At 42.7% G+C, this 15,859-nt stretch overlaps 1 protein-coding gene across 1 annotated transcript in view; it reads right to left on the bottom strand.

The window, feature by feature from the left end:
- Positions 1–11,583, bottom strand: part of OAT (ornithine aminotransferase) — a 30,073-nt gene extending 18,490 nt beyond the window's left edge. Inside the window, exons 1-2 of the mRNA XM_048857688.2 lie at positions 11,470–11,583; positions 4,941–5,167 (exon numbers count right to left, since the gene is read on the bottom strand). Coding sequence (XP_048713645.1) covers positions 4,941–5,139 — 199 coding nt within the window. The 5' untranslated portion in view covers positions 5,140–5,167; positions 11,470–11,583. The remainder of the gene's footprint in view (positions 1–4,940; positions 5,168–11,469) is intronic.
- Between the last annotated feature and the right edge of the window lie 4,276 nt (positions 11,584–15,859).

Genomic DNA, 15,859 nt, shown 5'->3' with positions numbered 1-15,859 from the left:
GTATTCTTGTCAGCAAGTTAAAGAAGTATGGGCTGGATGAATGCACTATAAGGTGGGTAGAAAGTTGGCTAGATTGTGGGGCTCAACGGGTAGTGATCAATGGCTCCATGTCTAGTTGGCAGCTGGTAGCAAGTGGAGTGCCCCAAGGGTCGGTCCTGGGGCCGGTTTTGTTCAGTATCTTCATAAATGATCTGGAGGATGGTGTGGATTGCACTCGGCAAATTTGCAGATGATACTAAACTAGAAGGAGTGGTAGATAGAGTGGCAGGTAGGGATAGGATACAGAGGGACCTAGACAAATTAGAGGATTGGGCCAAAAGAAATCTGATGAGGTTCAACAAGGATAAGTGCAGGGTCCTGCACTTAGGACGGAAGAATCCAATGCACCACTACAGACTAGGGACCGAATGGCTAGGCAGCAGTTCTGCAGAAAAGGACCTAGGGGTGACAGTGGACGAGAAGCTGGATATGAGTCAACAGTGTGCCCTTGTTGCCAAGGCCAATGGCATTTTGGGATGTATAAGTAGGGGCATAGCCAGCAGATCGAGGGACGTGATCGTTCCCCTCTATTCGACATTGGTGAGGCCTCATCTGGAGTACCGTGTCCAGTTTTGGGCCCCACACTACAAGAAGGATGTGGATAAATCAGAGAGAGTCCAGCGAAGGGCAACAAAAATGATTAGGGGTCTGGAACACATGACTTATGAGGAGAGGCTGAGGGAACTGGGATTGTTTAATCTGCAGAAGAGAAGAATGAGGGGGGATTTGATAGCTGCTTTCAACTACCTGAGAGGTGGTTCCAAAGAGGATGGTTCTAGACTATTCTCAGTGGTAGAAGATGACAGGACAAGGAGTAATAGTCTCAAGTTGCAGTGAGGGAGGTTTAGGTTGGATATTAGGAAAAACTTTTTCACTAGGAGGGTGGTGAAACACTGGAATGCATTACCTAGGGAGGTGGTAGAATCTCCTTCCTTAGAAGTTTTTAAGGTCAGGCTTGACAAACCCCTGGCTGGGATGATTTAATTGGGGATTGGTCCTGCTTTGAGCAGGGGATTGGACTAGATGACCTCGTGAGGTCCCTTCCAACCCTGATATTCTATGATTCCCTATGCACCCTAGAGCGAGGTGTGTCCCTTGCTTATCTACAACCTGCTGGCAGCCAGCAACCTGGACAGTTTCCTCACTAACAGGCAATACACTCCCCTCCTCCCTCGAGGAGATCCTGCCATTAGCTACTGAGCAGGAGCTGGCCTAAACCACACCCACCCCTGGAAGCATACTGTTTAGCACTGCTTCAGAGAAATTAAAGAGACACTCAAACAGCAGTTCCTGGGACTTCACCCTTTCCCTCTGGGGGTCCAGCATAAAATTTCTCCTTGACAGCCCGAGCTACACGGAAGAAATCTTTCCCCAGTAACAAAGCAACTGGATTATCATTTACCACTGCCACAAACCATACAGCTCCCAAATCCTCATTTTCTGTGTGCACTTTAGCCAAAGCACAAGGATTTTGTAACTTCCCACTAATAAAAGCTCTGCAATCTGTCCTGGCAGTAAGTCACTTTCCTGTACAATATTCCTTCTAACCACAGAAATTTCTGACCCTGTCTCTTCCCACCCAAGGTATTCTTTGCCATTAATCCTGACAGGCTTTGTGCTTCATGCCTGGCTGGGCAGAGGCTACTTTTACAAACCCTGAGGTGCCTCTGTGCTCAGGGTAGATATTCATGGAAATGCTGCTAGCTGCCTGTTCCTTCCCACTACAGGACATTTATTCCTCAGATGCTAACTGTAATTACACTGATAGCACCTTCTGGGCTCCTCTGTTTTTATAGGAGTTTTGGGATGAGGGCTAGAGGAATGGATTTGGAGCGGTAAGTGTCCAGCCTCCACCCTCCTTCTTCCCAGGGGTAAAATAGGAACCCAGCTTCCCGTCAGGTTTAAACAGACGATTGAATTTGCTCAAATTGATCAGCTAGAGTAGCCAGTTCTTTCACCATTTTCCCTTTTTTGTCCCACAAACACTGCTTTACATCATCTTTTCATATACTCAAGAGCAACAAGGTCATACATTCCTTCAAAGCTTGTAACACCTTTCCCCCTTACCCACTTTTCCATCAAATCTTTCATGTGGTTTACATATGCCACATTACTCATCCCAGCACCCCTCTTGAGGCTTCAAAATTTTACTCTGTTTCAGGTGTAATCTAAAATGGTTTCAAAACCATTTCCTTGAATTGACCATAATCTGAAGCATCTCTAATTGGCATCTTATTCAATAGCTTTACCCGTCAACTTTGCAATCAAAGTGGGCATCTTTTGGTTCTCAAGAATCTGGTGAAGTACACACAGCCTCTCAAAGGTGAAGAAATATTCAGCAATGTCCCCTGTCTCACTGTATGCAGGACACAACTGTTCCCATTTGTGGATTTTTGGAGAGGTGGGACTCACTGGCGTGTGGGTGTTCTGGTTCTGCTTCTCTATCAAGTCCAGTTGGCACTCCTATCTTTCTTTTTCCTCCATGACTAATTTCTGTATCACCATTTCTTTGTCAGCCTCTGTCTGTTTCAGTTCCAACACTCTCTTCAGCTTTTTGCTTAGCCTCCTCTGCTTCCACGGCTCTTCGGTGTGCAGTTTCTTGTCCAACATTCTCTGCTTCCATTTCTTTTATCTGTAATTGTTTTAATTCCAAGAGTCTTGTGTTCTTTTTCTCTCTTCTGCCTGCAGTCTGCACAGCTCCAGCTTCTTACTAGTTTAACTTTCACTCATTTTGCTGCTTTTCTGTCCCTACTTCCTTTGCCGAAATAAGCAAAACAGAAAATAATAAACTGGTAACCTCTGACTGATCTCTAGCCTTCACACTTAAAAATCACCACCAGAGCAAAACTCACTCAGAGCAACAAGCTGTGCAAATGATCCTGCCGACTATACCACTGTGACAGGTTCCCCCTGGGGTTACACCTGGAACTGGGGTACCACTGAGCCCTCTGGCCCACGAGGCTGGGCTCCCCCACTCGCTGTACTGCTGTGACAAGCTGCAAAGCCCTCCAAGCTTGCCCTTTCACCAGCATTCACAAAGATAGGGACACAGTACCCAGCTGCAGTTACATGCAGGCTCTCTAACCACCAGCCTCCCAGCCTAGGATCCTAGAGCAGTACCGTCCTTCCCTGGATGAATCTAGCCAGTATACGGGTTTAACACCTGGTCCGCCTCTCCCTCAATGTGAAGAGGGCCATGCACACTTGTGGTAACCAAACTGAGATTTTCCCCAGACACCTAATCAAACACATACTGGTTTGGATTAAACATAAAGTAAGTATTAACTACTAAAAATAGATTTTAAGTGATAACAGATCAAAGCAGATTACCTAGTAAACAAACAAAAACCACAAACTGAGCTTAACATACTAGATAGGTAGGATATGAATTAGCAAATTCTCACCCTGAGTGATAAACAGGCTGGCAGATTCTTAAGGCACAAGCTGCCTTTGCTTTGCAGCTTGGGTTTCCCAGGTTTTCATACACAGGCTAAAAATCCCTTTAGCCTGTGACCATCACTTCCCCAGTTCAGTCTTTGTTCCTTAGGTGTTTCCACGGGTGTTGTGTAGGGAGAGTGAGGTACCATCATGATATTTCCCCCTTTTATATCTTCTTCCCACTTGCTGGAAAGCTCTTTTGCTGTGACCTGGGTCAAATAGTCCCCATTGTGCAGTACTATCTATGAGAGGTTTCTACTGTACACAGTTCCTGGGATAATCCTTGTGTTGTGTGCATTTCCTCAATAAGGCATTAACATTATCTGGCCTTTTTACTGTTGTACTTGAAAGGCTGCTTATGGGTGTTTTCAATTTCACAACATGTTTCGGTAACACATACATAGCCTAACTTCACATATGATAGCACGTAGAATCCAATGAGATATTGTCTAGCAGATCAAGACTTTTAGAATGATACCTCACAAGGCATACTTTGTACAAAACATATCCTAATTATATGACAGTGCTGAACAAGGGGGTGCCAGGGTGTCTCATATACCATTGCCTATTCCTTACTCTAGTAAAAATGTGTAAACTGTTTAAAGTTCAGGAAAGAGCTGTAAGGAAACAAGCTCTCATCTTCAGCAAAAGAAACTCCTTACTTGACAAGAATAATGAGTCTTTCAAATAAGTTACATTCTAACTTAACTAAAGATGAGGAATTTTTCCAATTAAGGCTTTTAAAAAAAAAAAGACTGAAGGATTATTTTTCAAAAGCATTTAAGTAAATGGAGCACAAACCTCACAGAGTCAATGGGACTTCTCTCTTAAATCAGTTAAATGCTTCTGAAAATCCCACCCTAAATACCAGCTTTGCAGTGCCAAACCAACTGCCAGTTGGTTTAGACTTCATAGCAAGACTCAGTCTAGATATTAAACATTTATAATGGAGACTGAAATAAGCAATCACATAAAACTTTTTGGCCAATCAAGGTTTGACCTCTCAAGGTTTAGATCCTCAGATTGAATTGAACCAAATCAAACAGTTTTATTAGAAGTCATTAGTTGCACAATCCCTCATTAGCAACAGAGTGTTTGTCTACACAAGCTAGGGTATAAATCTACCCCTCACTAACCTTCTGTGCACTAAGTGTCCATGGGGACCCTGCTGAAATACACTAAGAATTCCATAGTATGGTATGATCTACCCCCATTTTAGGGTGCAATGGCAGGGAACACATGTACAATTAGTGCACAGCAGGCTAGTGCTGGGTAGATTTATACCCCAGCTTGTTGCAAATTAAGTGTTTGTTTGTGTAGACAAATCCTAGGTTTCATCAACTGTCCTGGATGCAACCAAATTATGTGCCAACCTTCAAGTTTTTAAAATCCTGAACATCCCAAAAAAGTTTTGAAGCATCACACTTTCTTGTGCAGCGTAAAGGCAAATCAAGATACAGTACCTCTTCCTTTTTCTAGAGCAACAGGTAGGGGATGATAGTTGTGTGCACCATATTTAGCTTCACGTTCAAATATGTACTCAGAGGACAGAGTTCCCTGGCTGGTTTTTTTAGGTGCAACTGATGTAGAAGCACTCACTGAAGCATGAACGCCACGACGCAGAACAGCAAAGGTTTGCGAGTGGGCTAGTTTGGAAAACATTCTTGACTTCAGGTATATTGTTACAGATCTGAAAAGAGAAAATTGACACTTTAGAACTAACATACTCTACTTGTGGATGGTTTCAGAGTAACAGCTGTGTTAGTCTGTATTCGCAAAAAGAAAAGGAGTACTTGTGGCACCTTAGAGACTAACCAATTTATTTGAGCATAAGCTTTCATGAGCTACACCTCACTTCATCCTTGCAGGGATTCAAGTGCCTATTCCACCAGGATTATAGAATTTACAACTCTTTTGCAATTCAACTGAAAAAGTTTATACTCGGTACCGAGGAATGTAGTGCCCACATCAAATACCTGATAAAACAAGTTTCTTGCTTTCATTTACTATATTTCAGTGGTCTACAGAAAGTTAACATCTCTGATTAAGTTCTTGTGTATGCACACAAGCTGCAACTCCCTTTTCAATGTACTCCGCAGCAACCTGGGCCGAAACTCTGGAGCATGGGATCCAGATTTCTGTGCCATTCCAAAGCAGCAGACTAGAAATTCTGGAGCAGCTTCAGAGAAATTGTTTTATTTTCATCTTCATGAAAAAGCAATAATCAGCACCATTTCAACTACAGTAGTATTTTTATTGTATTAATTGAATTTAGTAAGATAATAAAAAATACAATATAAATAAAAAGGCAAACAATAATATATAAAATCAATAATAATTTTTATTCTATAGTTCAGCAGATGAGACAAATTTGTATCCTTTAAAAACATTAACATAAGATCAGAAAGTAAATAAAACAATCCAGAAGTAGGCAAAACTTGTGCCCAGTTCTGACCCAAAGCTTAGATGACAGTACTATCAAGTTTGACAGGAGCAAAACAATTCCACACAAAGTTTAGGCGAGCCTGAGTTTTGGAAGTGAAATTTGTGCTTCCATATAAATTCTCCTGTACTTTCATCATGTGAAGTTTGTCTGTAAATAAAGGATATAGATTTTAAAAATTACATCACTTAAGAAGTGCAAATGGAACTCTTTGCTTCATTTAGAGGACAAAAATCAATGGCTAAGTTGAAAAGCAGACTCATGAAAGGACTTCACTACAGAAATTCTGATAGTTACTTGAATAATTAACTACTAAATAGATGCAGCTGGATATGAATGTTTGTCTTACATTCTTATAACTCCCCAGTAAACCCATGACTTCAGATATCTTGTCTCTAACTATGCAATAGAGAAGTCCATCTAACTCAAGTCATTTCCTAAACACAAAAGTTAGAGATAAGAGTTGCTTGGAAACCTGAAGAAGAGACTAGATCTTGAGGACAAAAACAAAATAGCAAAATAAGACTACTCTGAGAGCACAAGAAGCCTCTCCTAAAACAGAATTTGTTTAAAAATGCAAGCCATTCCACACTCTGACAGCTTTGTGGGGAATGGAATTTTCCATCTTAATAGCGTGATTATTTTTTCTGAAGTTAAGATTAAATAGGTGGAAAGTGACATTGTGCCAGAGAATGAACATGTTTATGCAAAACAGAATGAATTTTCTAAAAGAACAATTAATCCATGTTAGAACATGAACCTTGTAATGCTAGCATCAAAGGATAATATCAGGGCAGAGTTCACTTATACAACCAGTTTTACAGAAGTTTCCAGGACATTTTCTGTGTTTTCCATGCTTCCAGAGGGGACAGATTCTCTGCGTTTTCAGAGGAAAAAAACAACCATTATATAATTTCAACAGAAGAGTAGCACACTACTACTTTTCCATTCAAATTCTGTAAAACATCTGACAAAAGGTACAGCTGAATATTCCTAGATTCACTCTGTGTAGATTTTTCCACACACCAACCAGGGGGAGAACAGTTAAGAGAAAAAAATAGGAGTGATGTGAGGAAAAAATAGGGCTCACTATTTAGTTCTGAGGTGCAACTACAGCCTCCTGTAAATAATAAATTAAATACACAGGATAATTTAAGATATGTAGACATTATGCAAGGCAAAAGTTTAAGAACTTACCTACTTACATTCTATGATGGGTGCCTCGGAAAAGTTGAATTAGTTCTTTCAGATTTCTATTTTGCAACAAAGTTTAACAGAGTCTAGTGTTTTAATGCTTTTCTTCATGAGTTGAAGAGAACCAGCACTTACAAATTTCAGTTACACTACTGCAACTAGAGGAGACCAAGATTCTTCTAATACTACATAGTTTTGCTGGATAGAATAAAAACTCAGCATTAATTTAGGTCAGTAAAACTGATATGAGTCACATTTCATGTTAAAGTTACAGGTAACTATAAAATGGCCAATAAATTTTTTAAACGTTACACAATGGAGCCCACCTTGTTTATCAGATTTCCATTTGAAGCTTTCAGCTTCTTCATTAGGGCAAAAGTTTTATCCGAATTAAAGTCTAAGAACAATTAAAGTTTTAAAAAAATTAATTTCCATTGTATAATAAACCTGCTGGGAAACCATTTTCCTTTTATGTATTCTATTTTTATACGATATTACAAATCAGAAACTGCCTGAGTTTGCAGAGAGACAATAGCTATAAGGTATGAACTGCCCCATTAATTTCACTGGTATCTAACTCAGCTGCCAATGAACAAGGACTTAAACACAAAGGTTCTAACTAACTCAGAAAAGTGATCCAATTAACAAAACTTGCAACTCTCCTTTCAATGTATTCTGCAGCAACCTGGACCTAAACTCTGGAGCATGGGACCCTGGTTTTTGTGCCATTCCAAAGCAGCAGACAAGAAATTCTGCAGCAGCTTCAGAGAAATTATGGATTTTTGCTTTTTAAAGAACATGAAAATAAAACAATTAGCACACTTTCTCTTGTATTTTGCTACTGAATTCCATTTTGCTCTGTTCCAAGATTTTGGATCTTTAATATAACACGACTGCACTGCAGTAGATTTTTGTCACAGGAGGCACAGTATATTTTGGCAGTGAGTAGGGGACAGTTTGGGTTTTTAGCGTTTGGAGGTGTGTGTAAGATGGTGTAAAAAACGTAAGGAAACTGAGTCTTTGCACTGTGAAAGGGATACATCTGTTTATTTCCTGTTGAACAGGAACAGAGGTGAGACACTGTGAGGCTTGAACTCCTTGTTCTTCACCAGATCAACTAGCTCTCTTGCTACCTGGCACTATCTCCAATAAAGATGAATAAGCTTTTAAATTGTTTGTGGAAACATGATATGTTCATCCTCACTAGATTTCACAGTTACCCCTTCACTGGGCAGTGGAAAGAGAGGAGAGAGAAAGAAAAACAGTAAATCAGCCCCCACCTTTGGATTTCTCAGTGAAATGGAGGGAGATCTCTGGGGCAAGGACAGTGGGGGGAGGGGGATTGTGCTGCACAGCAGAAAAAGCACATTGTCAAAGCTAGTCAAATGACAGAGATTAACAGTGGACACAAATACGGGCAGTTCACATTTCAGAGTTTCAGGCTGTCTGTAGACTCAAAAACGAAAGCATTGGTTTACATTCTGGTTCATATTTGAAAAAGTTTTCATGAGGGCTAAAAATATAAGCTTAGATCCTTCTGGACAATTTTAAAACAAGGGATGCATTTTGCAGCAAATTCCACAGTTATGAACTCTCAAAGCTCAATTTATAAGTAAAGCTAAAGTCCTATTGTTTATTGTTCAAATAAACTGATGCTATATGTTTAGCTCTTTAAAAAAAAAATCAATATTTTTCTTTTCAAATAAGAGACTATCTTACCAGCCATTGCCCTGCTGTTAAATATTAGCTTTGTGTTAGCTTTTTAAAACACACATCACATAAAGAGATTTTACAAATAGAAAGGGCAAAGAGATAACTGAAATGCAGCTCAATTGCATCAGTCAAAATTACATCTGGTTTAACTACTCAAATGTGACTGGTCCATGACAGCCAGGCCCCTCAACACACCTCCCTAGTAGTGTAGCCAGTGTTACTAAGAGCACAGCTACATTGGGAAAATTTCCAGAATGGACAAGCCTTAAATAAAGACAAGTAGGGAATTTAAGCTGTACATGCCATCTATTAGAAAGCTACCTTTTGGCATTATTAGGGCCCTACCAATTTCACAGCCGTGAAAAATGTGTCAGACCCTGAAATCAGCCCTCCCCTGTGAAATCTGATCACTGCCACTGAAGCCGGATATTGGGGCAGCCCAGGCTTGGGGCTTCCATGCCCCCCCACCACTCCAGCTGGGGCTAAGAGCAGTCCAACCCCTCCACCCCTTCCCCAGATCACATTTTGGGTCAGGACCCCCATGCTTACAAACCCTGAAATTTCAGATGTAAACAGCTGAAATCATGAAATTTACCAATTTTAAAACCCTCTGGCCATGAAATTGACCAGAATGGACTGTGAATTTAGTAGGGCCTTAGGCATTATGAGTTAGAGACAACCAATTTGGGTTCCCTCTTACTTTCCTTTAAAGAAGAAAAATGTCAATCAGCAACACTGAAAAGGATTTGAAAGTTGTGATTTTTTTAAAGAATCCTCCTTAGAAACCCAGACAATGGGGAGGCAACAACCCAACAACCATGTGTACCCTGCCCTGCATGAGTACTGTAAACCAGAAAAAAAAAACAAGAACTTGGTAAAAGCTCTGGGAGGGAGAAAAACTGAGTTACGCTGAAGCCACATCAAATATAGTTATTGGGCAAAAGCATTTGATGAAGTGGACGGAGAGAAGTTCCTGGATGAGGATGGAAGACAGACTGCAGAAAACACGTAAAGAACTTCACCCAGTTACAAAGAATGTTCATGAGGGAGTGCTGTTGCAGTCCTCACATACAAATTGAACTATTGTTCACTGCCCTTACTAAAGCATCAAAAAATCATCCCATGTTGTAAGTCTATGTCTTTACATGAGAATTAATACAATGCAGAGAAATCAGTGAAATATTTTCAGTCTATAAAGACTCAGATTACACAGATCAGACTGGTTGGCTACAAGGCACAAGCTTTCAGGAGGAACAGCTACAGCTGGTTATGTATTATTTAAACCTTTTCCAAACAAGATCTTCACAAAAATTACATCACACCTGAATCAGGCTCAGGAATATACATCATTAAAGAGATCTAATAATTGGGTCATTTGTGAGAGGGCAATTGTGCCATCACTCTCTTCTCTGCCAAGAGCTATCAAAGACAAGTTAAAAGCAGGACACTGAGGATGTAAATAGCAGGGGAGGCTAATGTTACATAGCCAAGGGAGAAGGAAACTGTTTGTAAGGCCCCATGTCCTATCACCTTGGAGGAATAGGTGGGTTGTGGTGTCTCTCTCAATGAGATTTGAACTCCCCCCTTCATTCAGTTTCCACTAGCCCAGAATGTCAAATACTTGGCCCATCTGATGTATTTATGTGATCCATAGAATAGATTCAGACTATGCAGAATATAGGCCTTCATTTTGGAAATCAAGTTTATAGCCCTCATTGTTAAGAGGAAAGTCTTCCGAATGTAACTGATGCAGTGGTGTCCTGCTGAGTCAGAAGACAGCAGGAAACAATGACTCAGAAGGGCAAAACTTCCCTCCCCCTATTAATCTCCCTGTGATATTAATGCTAAAACTCAACGATGACACTTCGATATCTCTATTAACTACTGAATTGCTGACCATTTTAGCAATTAGACTAGGGAAGAAGGGGAGCGTGAAACTCACGGGAGGGTGTGAACTAGGACTTGCTGCTGAGAGCAACATGCAGAGGAAGAATTTAGCAAAACAGGGAAGTAAGAGAGAAAGGAGAATGGAGGAAGGAGGAGAACAAAAAGGCAGAAGGGGCTCTGCGGTAAAGATTTCAGAGCACTAAGGGCCTGAGGAACCTGCATCCCACTGGCTTTCAAGGAGACCTGCTCCAAATGCCCGAATCGCTTCTGGAAACGGGACTGGGGCGCTTGAGTAGGTTTAACCCCTGGCCCGAGATGGGGGGCAGATTCCCGGGAAGAGCTGACACCTCGCTCGTGCCCTGGGACCAGGGCGTCCACAGCAACACAAACGGCCACTAGCGACCTCAGCGGTGCCCAGGCAAGCCCAGCTTCGCCCCTGCATCTCCGTGGGATGCGCCCAGCCCCGGGGGAGCCGAATGTGCGGGCAGCGGGCAGCGCAGCCCTGGCCCGGCCCCGCCAGTGCGAGCGCCCGGCCCTACCTGCCCCTGCCGGGACTGGGGCTCGGGGCAGAGCCAGGGCTCCCGGGGCGAGGAGCCAGGCCTGTGCGTCTGGGGGCGCGGGGGCTGCTGTCAGGCCGCCACTGTCACCGGCCGCCGAATCCCCGTGGCCGCCGGGCTCAGCCCCCGGCACGGGGGAAGGCAACGGCGCGGCCCCGGACACGTCGCTGCCCCGGGAGCCCCCAGCCCGGCACTCACCCCTCAGCACCGGCGCGCTGCTGCCTCTCCGCCCGCAACCCAAGAGAAAGAGGCGGAGGCTTCGCACACGGCAACTGTCACCGCTCTAACCCCCGGCTACGTCACACCCCCGCTAAGGGCAAGTTCTGCCAGCGACACGCCCATTGGCTACCTCGGCCACGCGTCGCCAATCACGGCCCGACCCAACCGCCCATGCCCACTGCCCATTGGCTACCGCCACTCCACCCTCCGATCGAGGTTCCACCCATTTCTTCCTCTGCCGGATCTAGGCCGGATCCTGCTCCAGCTGCTCCCCAGGGCTTACTCCCGTGCCCCCCAAGGCCCTCTCCCATCTCCCGGGCCTTACTCCCGCCCCAGCTTCCCCCTCCTCCCTGGGCCTTACTCCCCGCCAGCTCCCCTCTTCTTCACCTGGGGCTCACTCCCCTCCCCAGCTCCCCCCTTCTCCGTGGGCCTTACTCCCGGCCCGCTCCCCCCAGCTCCCACTCTTCTTCCTGGGGGCCTTTCCCCAGCTCCCCCCCTCTCACCTGAGGCTTACTCCCCTCCCCCTCTCCCATTCTCTTCGCCTCCCCTCACTCAGTTTTTGTCTGTCTGCCCTTCTACCACCAATCTCCCTTCTCCAGACCAGTCACCTTAAACAGCCTCTCTGTCCTTCCATCAACCTCCACTTCTGGTCCTTACACAAAGACCAGCGTGGCAGTGTTGCTTGGCCCTGAACTGACGCACCTAGGCTGCTTTGGCAAATGTCTCATACACCGCATGCCAGGAGCCCAACTGCAGCATGCACACAACTGATGAGAGAGACCAGCAGTTGCCAGCCGCCCTGTCGGATCATAGACTAGAGACCACAGTCCAGATTATTTTCAAATTACTGTACTATTTATGCATGGTCATCACGCAGCACACAAAAAATACTATCCCAGGCCTGAGGCTTTTGCAATGAGAGCAACTCAACTAGAGTATCCAGTCCCCCTTTCAAATGCAGAATTATTTTTGCCATATTACATACTTTCTAGTCAGTAGGCATGAGTAGGACTTTGTTAATCAAGCCTTGCATATGCATAACTGAAGTTCTGTGTGCTTGAGGGAATTTTTAGTGTATTTAGAGTCCCATCTACACTGCTGTTTTCGTGTTTATACCAATAGTCCAAGCAGCTTCAGATAGAAATCAGTTCTGGAAAGTTTCATCCCCAAAGGCAAAAAGTTGAGAAAGTTATGAGAAACTGAAAAAGGCCCATTAGAATGGAAGTCACTAGGCAAACAAATACACAGTTCAGCTATAGTCAACCCATGCTGCTGCTTGTGGTTCTGTCATATTCTACACACTTAGTCATCTTCTACACATTTTTCTACCAGTTAATGTCCATTATTTTACTAGGTACAGAAGTTAGACTTATAGGAAAGTAATTGCCAGGATTACTCTTCTTTCCATTTTTTTCAAAAAGAGTACATTTGCTTTTCCCTAATCTTTTTCTACTTTGTTAACTGTGGCTTTTCATAAATATTTGTCAGTGGTTCGGTAAGTTTGCTATTGAATTCCCTTTTTATCATGTGAGTTGTGGTATATTTACATGCAGAATGCATTGACTGTAAAACCTTCCTCCACACTGACTGAGTAATAGATTATTCCATCTGTTATGGAATTGGGCCAGCAAAAGGCATTCCTGAAGGATGCTTCCATGGCTAGGTAAGAAAAGGAGAGGCTGAGCCACAGAGACTGCCTTGAGCACTCCCCATACTGTTGCTAGTATCACTGGGGGTGAAACGGACTTTGTTTTCTAGGGTGTGATGAGATGCCATCTTCAAGACCTTGTCCTCTAGCAGGAAGGACTGGCAGAAAGGGGAGCCAAGATGGAGACTGTGAGACTCTATGCCCCACCCTCCTTGCAGCCTCCAGCATAAAGGATAGGCTGAGAAAGGGGTGGGGTGGAGGAACAAAGCACCACTGAACTCTGACTACTCTTTTCTGTTGTAATAGTACCCAGGGATGCTGGACAGCCAAGTGTAAGATTGTAAGTGTAAGGATATAACTTATGTCGGGGGCTGGGGTGGATCCTGAATACTCTCAGAACATGGAGAGATGCCAGATTGGTGAAAAGCCAATTTTGCCACCACCACCAGTATTCTCCCATATTTCCGTGCTGAGGATAGCTGAGCCAGAACAAATGAACCCTTGGTGAAGAAAAATCTATTAGTGTTTTTATGTAGGGCAGCTGGCCGCCTATGGCAGGTGTTAAGGGTCAGAAAATGAGCTTGGTGCCAATGTCACTCCCAGTACTCGCTCTCACTTCTTTCAACCTGCCCAAATGTGTGATAAAAACCCAAAAAGAGTGACACAAATGTATTCATGCAGGAAGCGGCGAGAGTCACTCTTTTGGTGTAAATAACTCTTGCTATAACCTCAGTCCCACGATTTTTATTTCTGATGTAAATTTTCAGCAGTAAAATGAAGGGATACCAGATAAGTATGGAAAGTAGGTAACTTTGGGACTAAAATGAGTGACATCCTCATAACGAGGGACAATTGAGAGGTATCTCTCTTGTCAAACTCTCAGCTGGGGTTAGACAAGAAGGCACCAGTGGGGAGGAAGATACAATTAGCCACTGTCCTTCCATGACTCTGGTGCTTCACCATGTTAAATTTTACCTATAGACAGCATTTTATAACCAAAAAAAACTTTAAATTCATTGGTGAACTGTGAGGTAAGCTTGATAAATATGCTAGTCCTATTCTGAACAGAAAGAGAGACTGGGAAAACTACTGAGCATAATTACTTTTATCTTCTCATTGTTATCAGAAAAACAAAGTCTGAACAGTGATCTTTTATTGGGGCCTCTTGTTTTTGCTCATAAACTGTCCTTGACAAGTCTGTTGATGCTGGAGAGCAGTACATTTTTTCCACAGAGAAAACAAGTTATACGAGGTTGACAGTATAGAGAATTAGCATATCTTCCTGCCTTTGAAAACATTTCTGAATCCTGTCATAGCCTCTTACTACATTGTTCAAACCTTGGCAGTCAGAGATAGAGCAGCACTGCTCATAAATTTACAGAACAATACCCTCCGAGAAACATTTTCCCTATGTACAGTCAGCATTCTGTGGAATGAATGGGAGCGTACCACAAAAGACTATGCTTTTAACAAATATACATATATTTGAGATCAGTTCTGCTAATATTTCTTTGCCTCTTTATGGCCTGGTGCGGCAAAACGGAGAATGCTCACATCTGCCACTGAAATAAATGGGAATTAAGAGCTCTTAGTGCTGCAAGATTGGGCCCTTAGTACTAAACTGCAGTACATGTTTCACAACCACATCTGCTGACAGATAAGCAGCAATACTGTGCTAAATAAAATTCCTACCATCATTCTTAAAGCAGTTGTGTTTCAGGGTGCAATGAAACCAGTTTCTTTCTAGTTAAAGCTATGTTCTGAGGTGATTCACACACACACGAAAAAGTGACCTGAAAAACAAGGAATGGCATATCTACCCCATAGGACAATTGTTTACATTTAACAGCTCAAATGCAGCCCTGGTACAAGCTTGCACCAGGTCTTGCAATCCTTGCACAAGCAAACTCCCATTGAAATCAGTGCCTGCAAAATTGGACCTGATATTTAGACCTTTGGCATTTTATTCCCTCATTAGATATGTTATCTTATCAGCTTATTAGAGTCACACTAAGTATGCCTTTGTCCTCACTAGAACTGTTTCCAACTCACACAACTAAGATATTGAACGCTACATTCTACCCAGATTTTGTAGAATGAGACTCTTATTTAACTTAAGCAACATTAGTCTTGCACCAGCCTTTAAATCTGCAGGCCTAAATAGTTCATGTCAGAATGGGGAAAAGGGAGTCTATTTTTTTTTAACTTTTTCACAGTGTCAGTAGATCCTGAAATAAGAAAACAAGTCATTCTTTTGCTCTTATGCTCAAATACAAATATAATATAAAATATAAAAATAAAATGTACAGAAGATTGTGTAGTAAATGTATTTTAAAATGTATTTTAAAAACTGATATGAACTTTTTTCAGAGCTAAAAGCAAAGGACTACAAGCAGGAAATAATTCACATTTGGAGTCTAGTTGTTTAATATCTGAGAGAGAGGGCCTCTGGAACTATCCACATGTAGCCAGGACCAAAGTTTCATTTGGGATCTATGGAATGTAACTCATTTCCTTTCCCAATTTTTTTTTTTTTGCATTTATAATCAAAGCACAGAAAATACCCACTGCTATGGTTACCCGCATGGCCCCACAGTATGCCAACATTTTTATGGCTGACTTAGAACAACGCTTCCTCAGCTCTCGTCCCCTAACGCCCCTACTCTACTTGTGCTACATTGATGACATCTTCATCATCTGGACCCATGGAAAAGAAGCCCT

The sequence above is a fragment of the Caretta caretta genome, chromosome 7 (genome assembly GCF_965140235.1).
Source record: "Caretta caretta isolate rCarCar2 chromosome 7, rCarCar1.hap1, whole genome shotgun sequence".
NCBI classification, from domain to species: Eukaryota; Metazoa; Chordata; order Testudines; family Cheloniidae; genus Caretta; species Caretta caretta.
The sequence above is the reverse complement of the archived record's forward strand: the minus strand, read 5'-3'. Positions and strand labels throughout refer to the sequence as shown.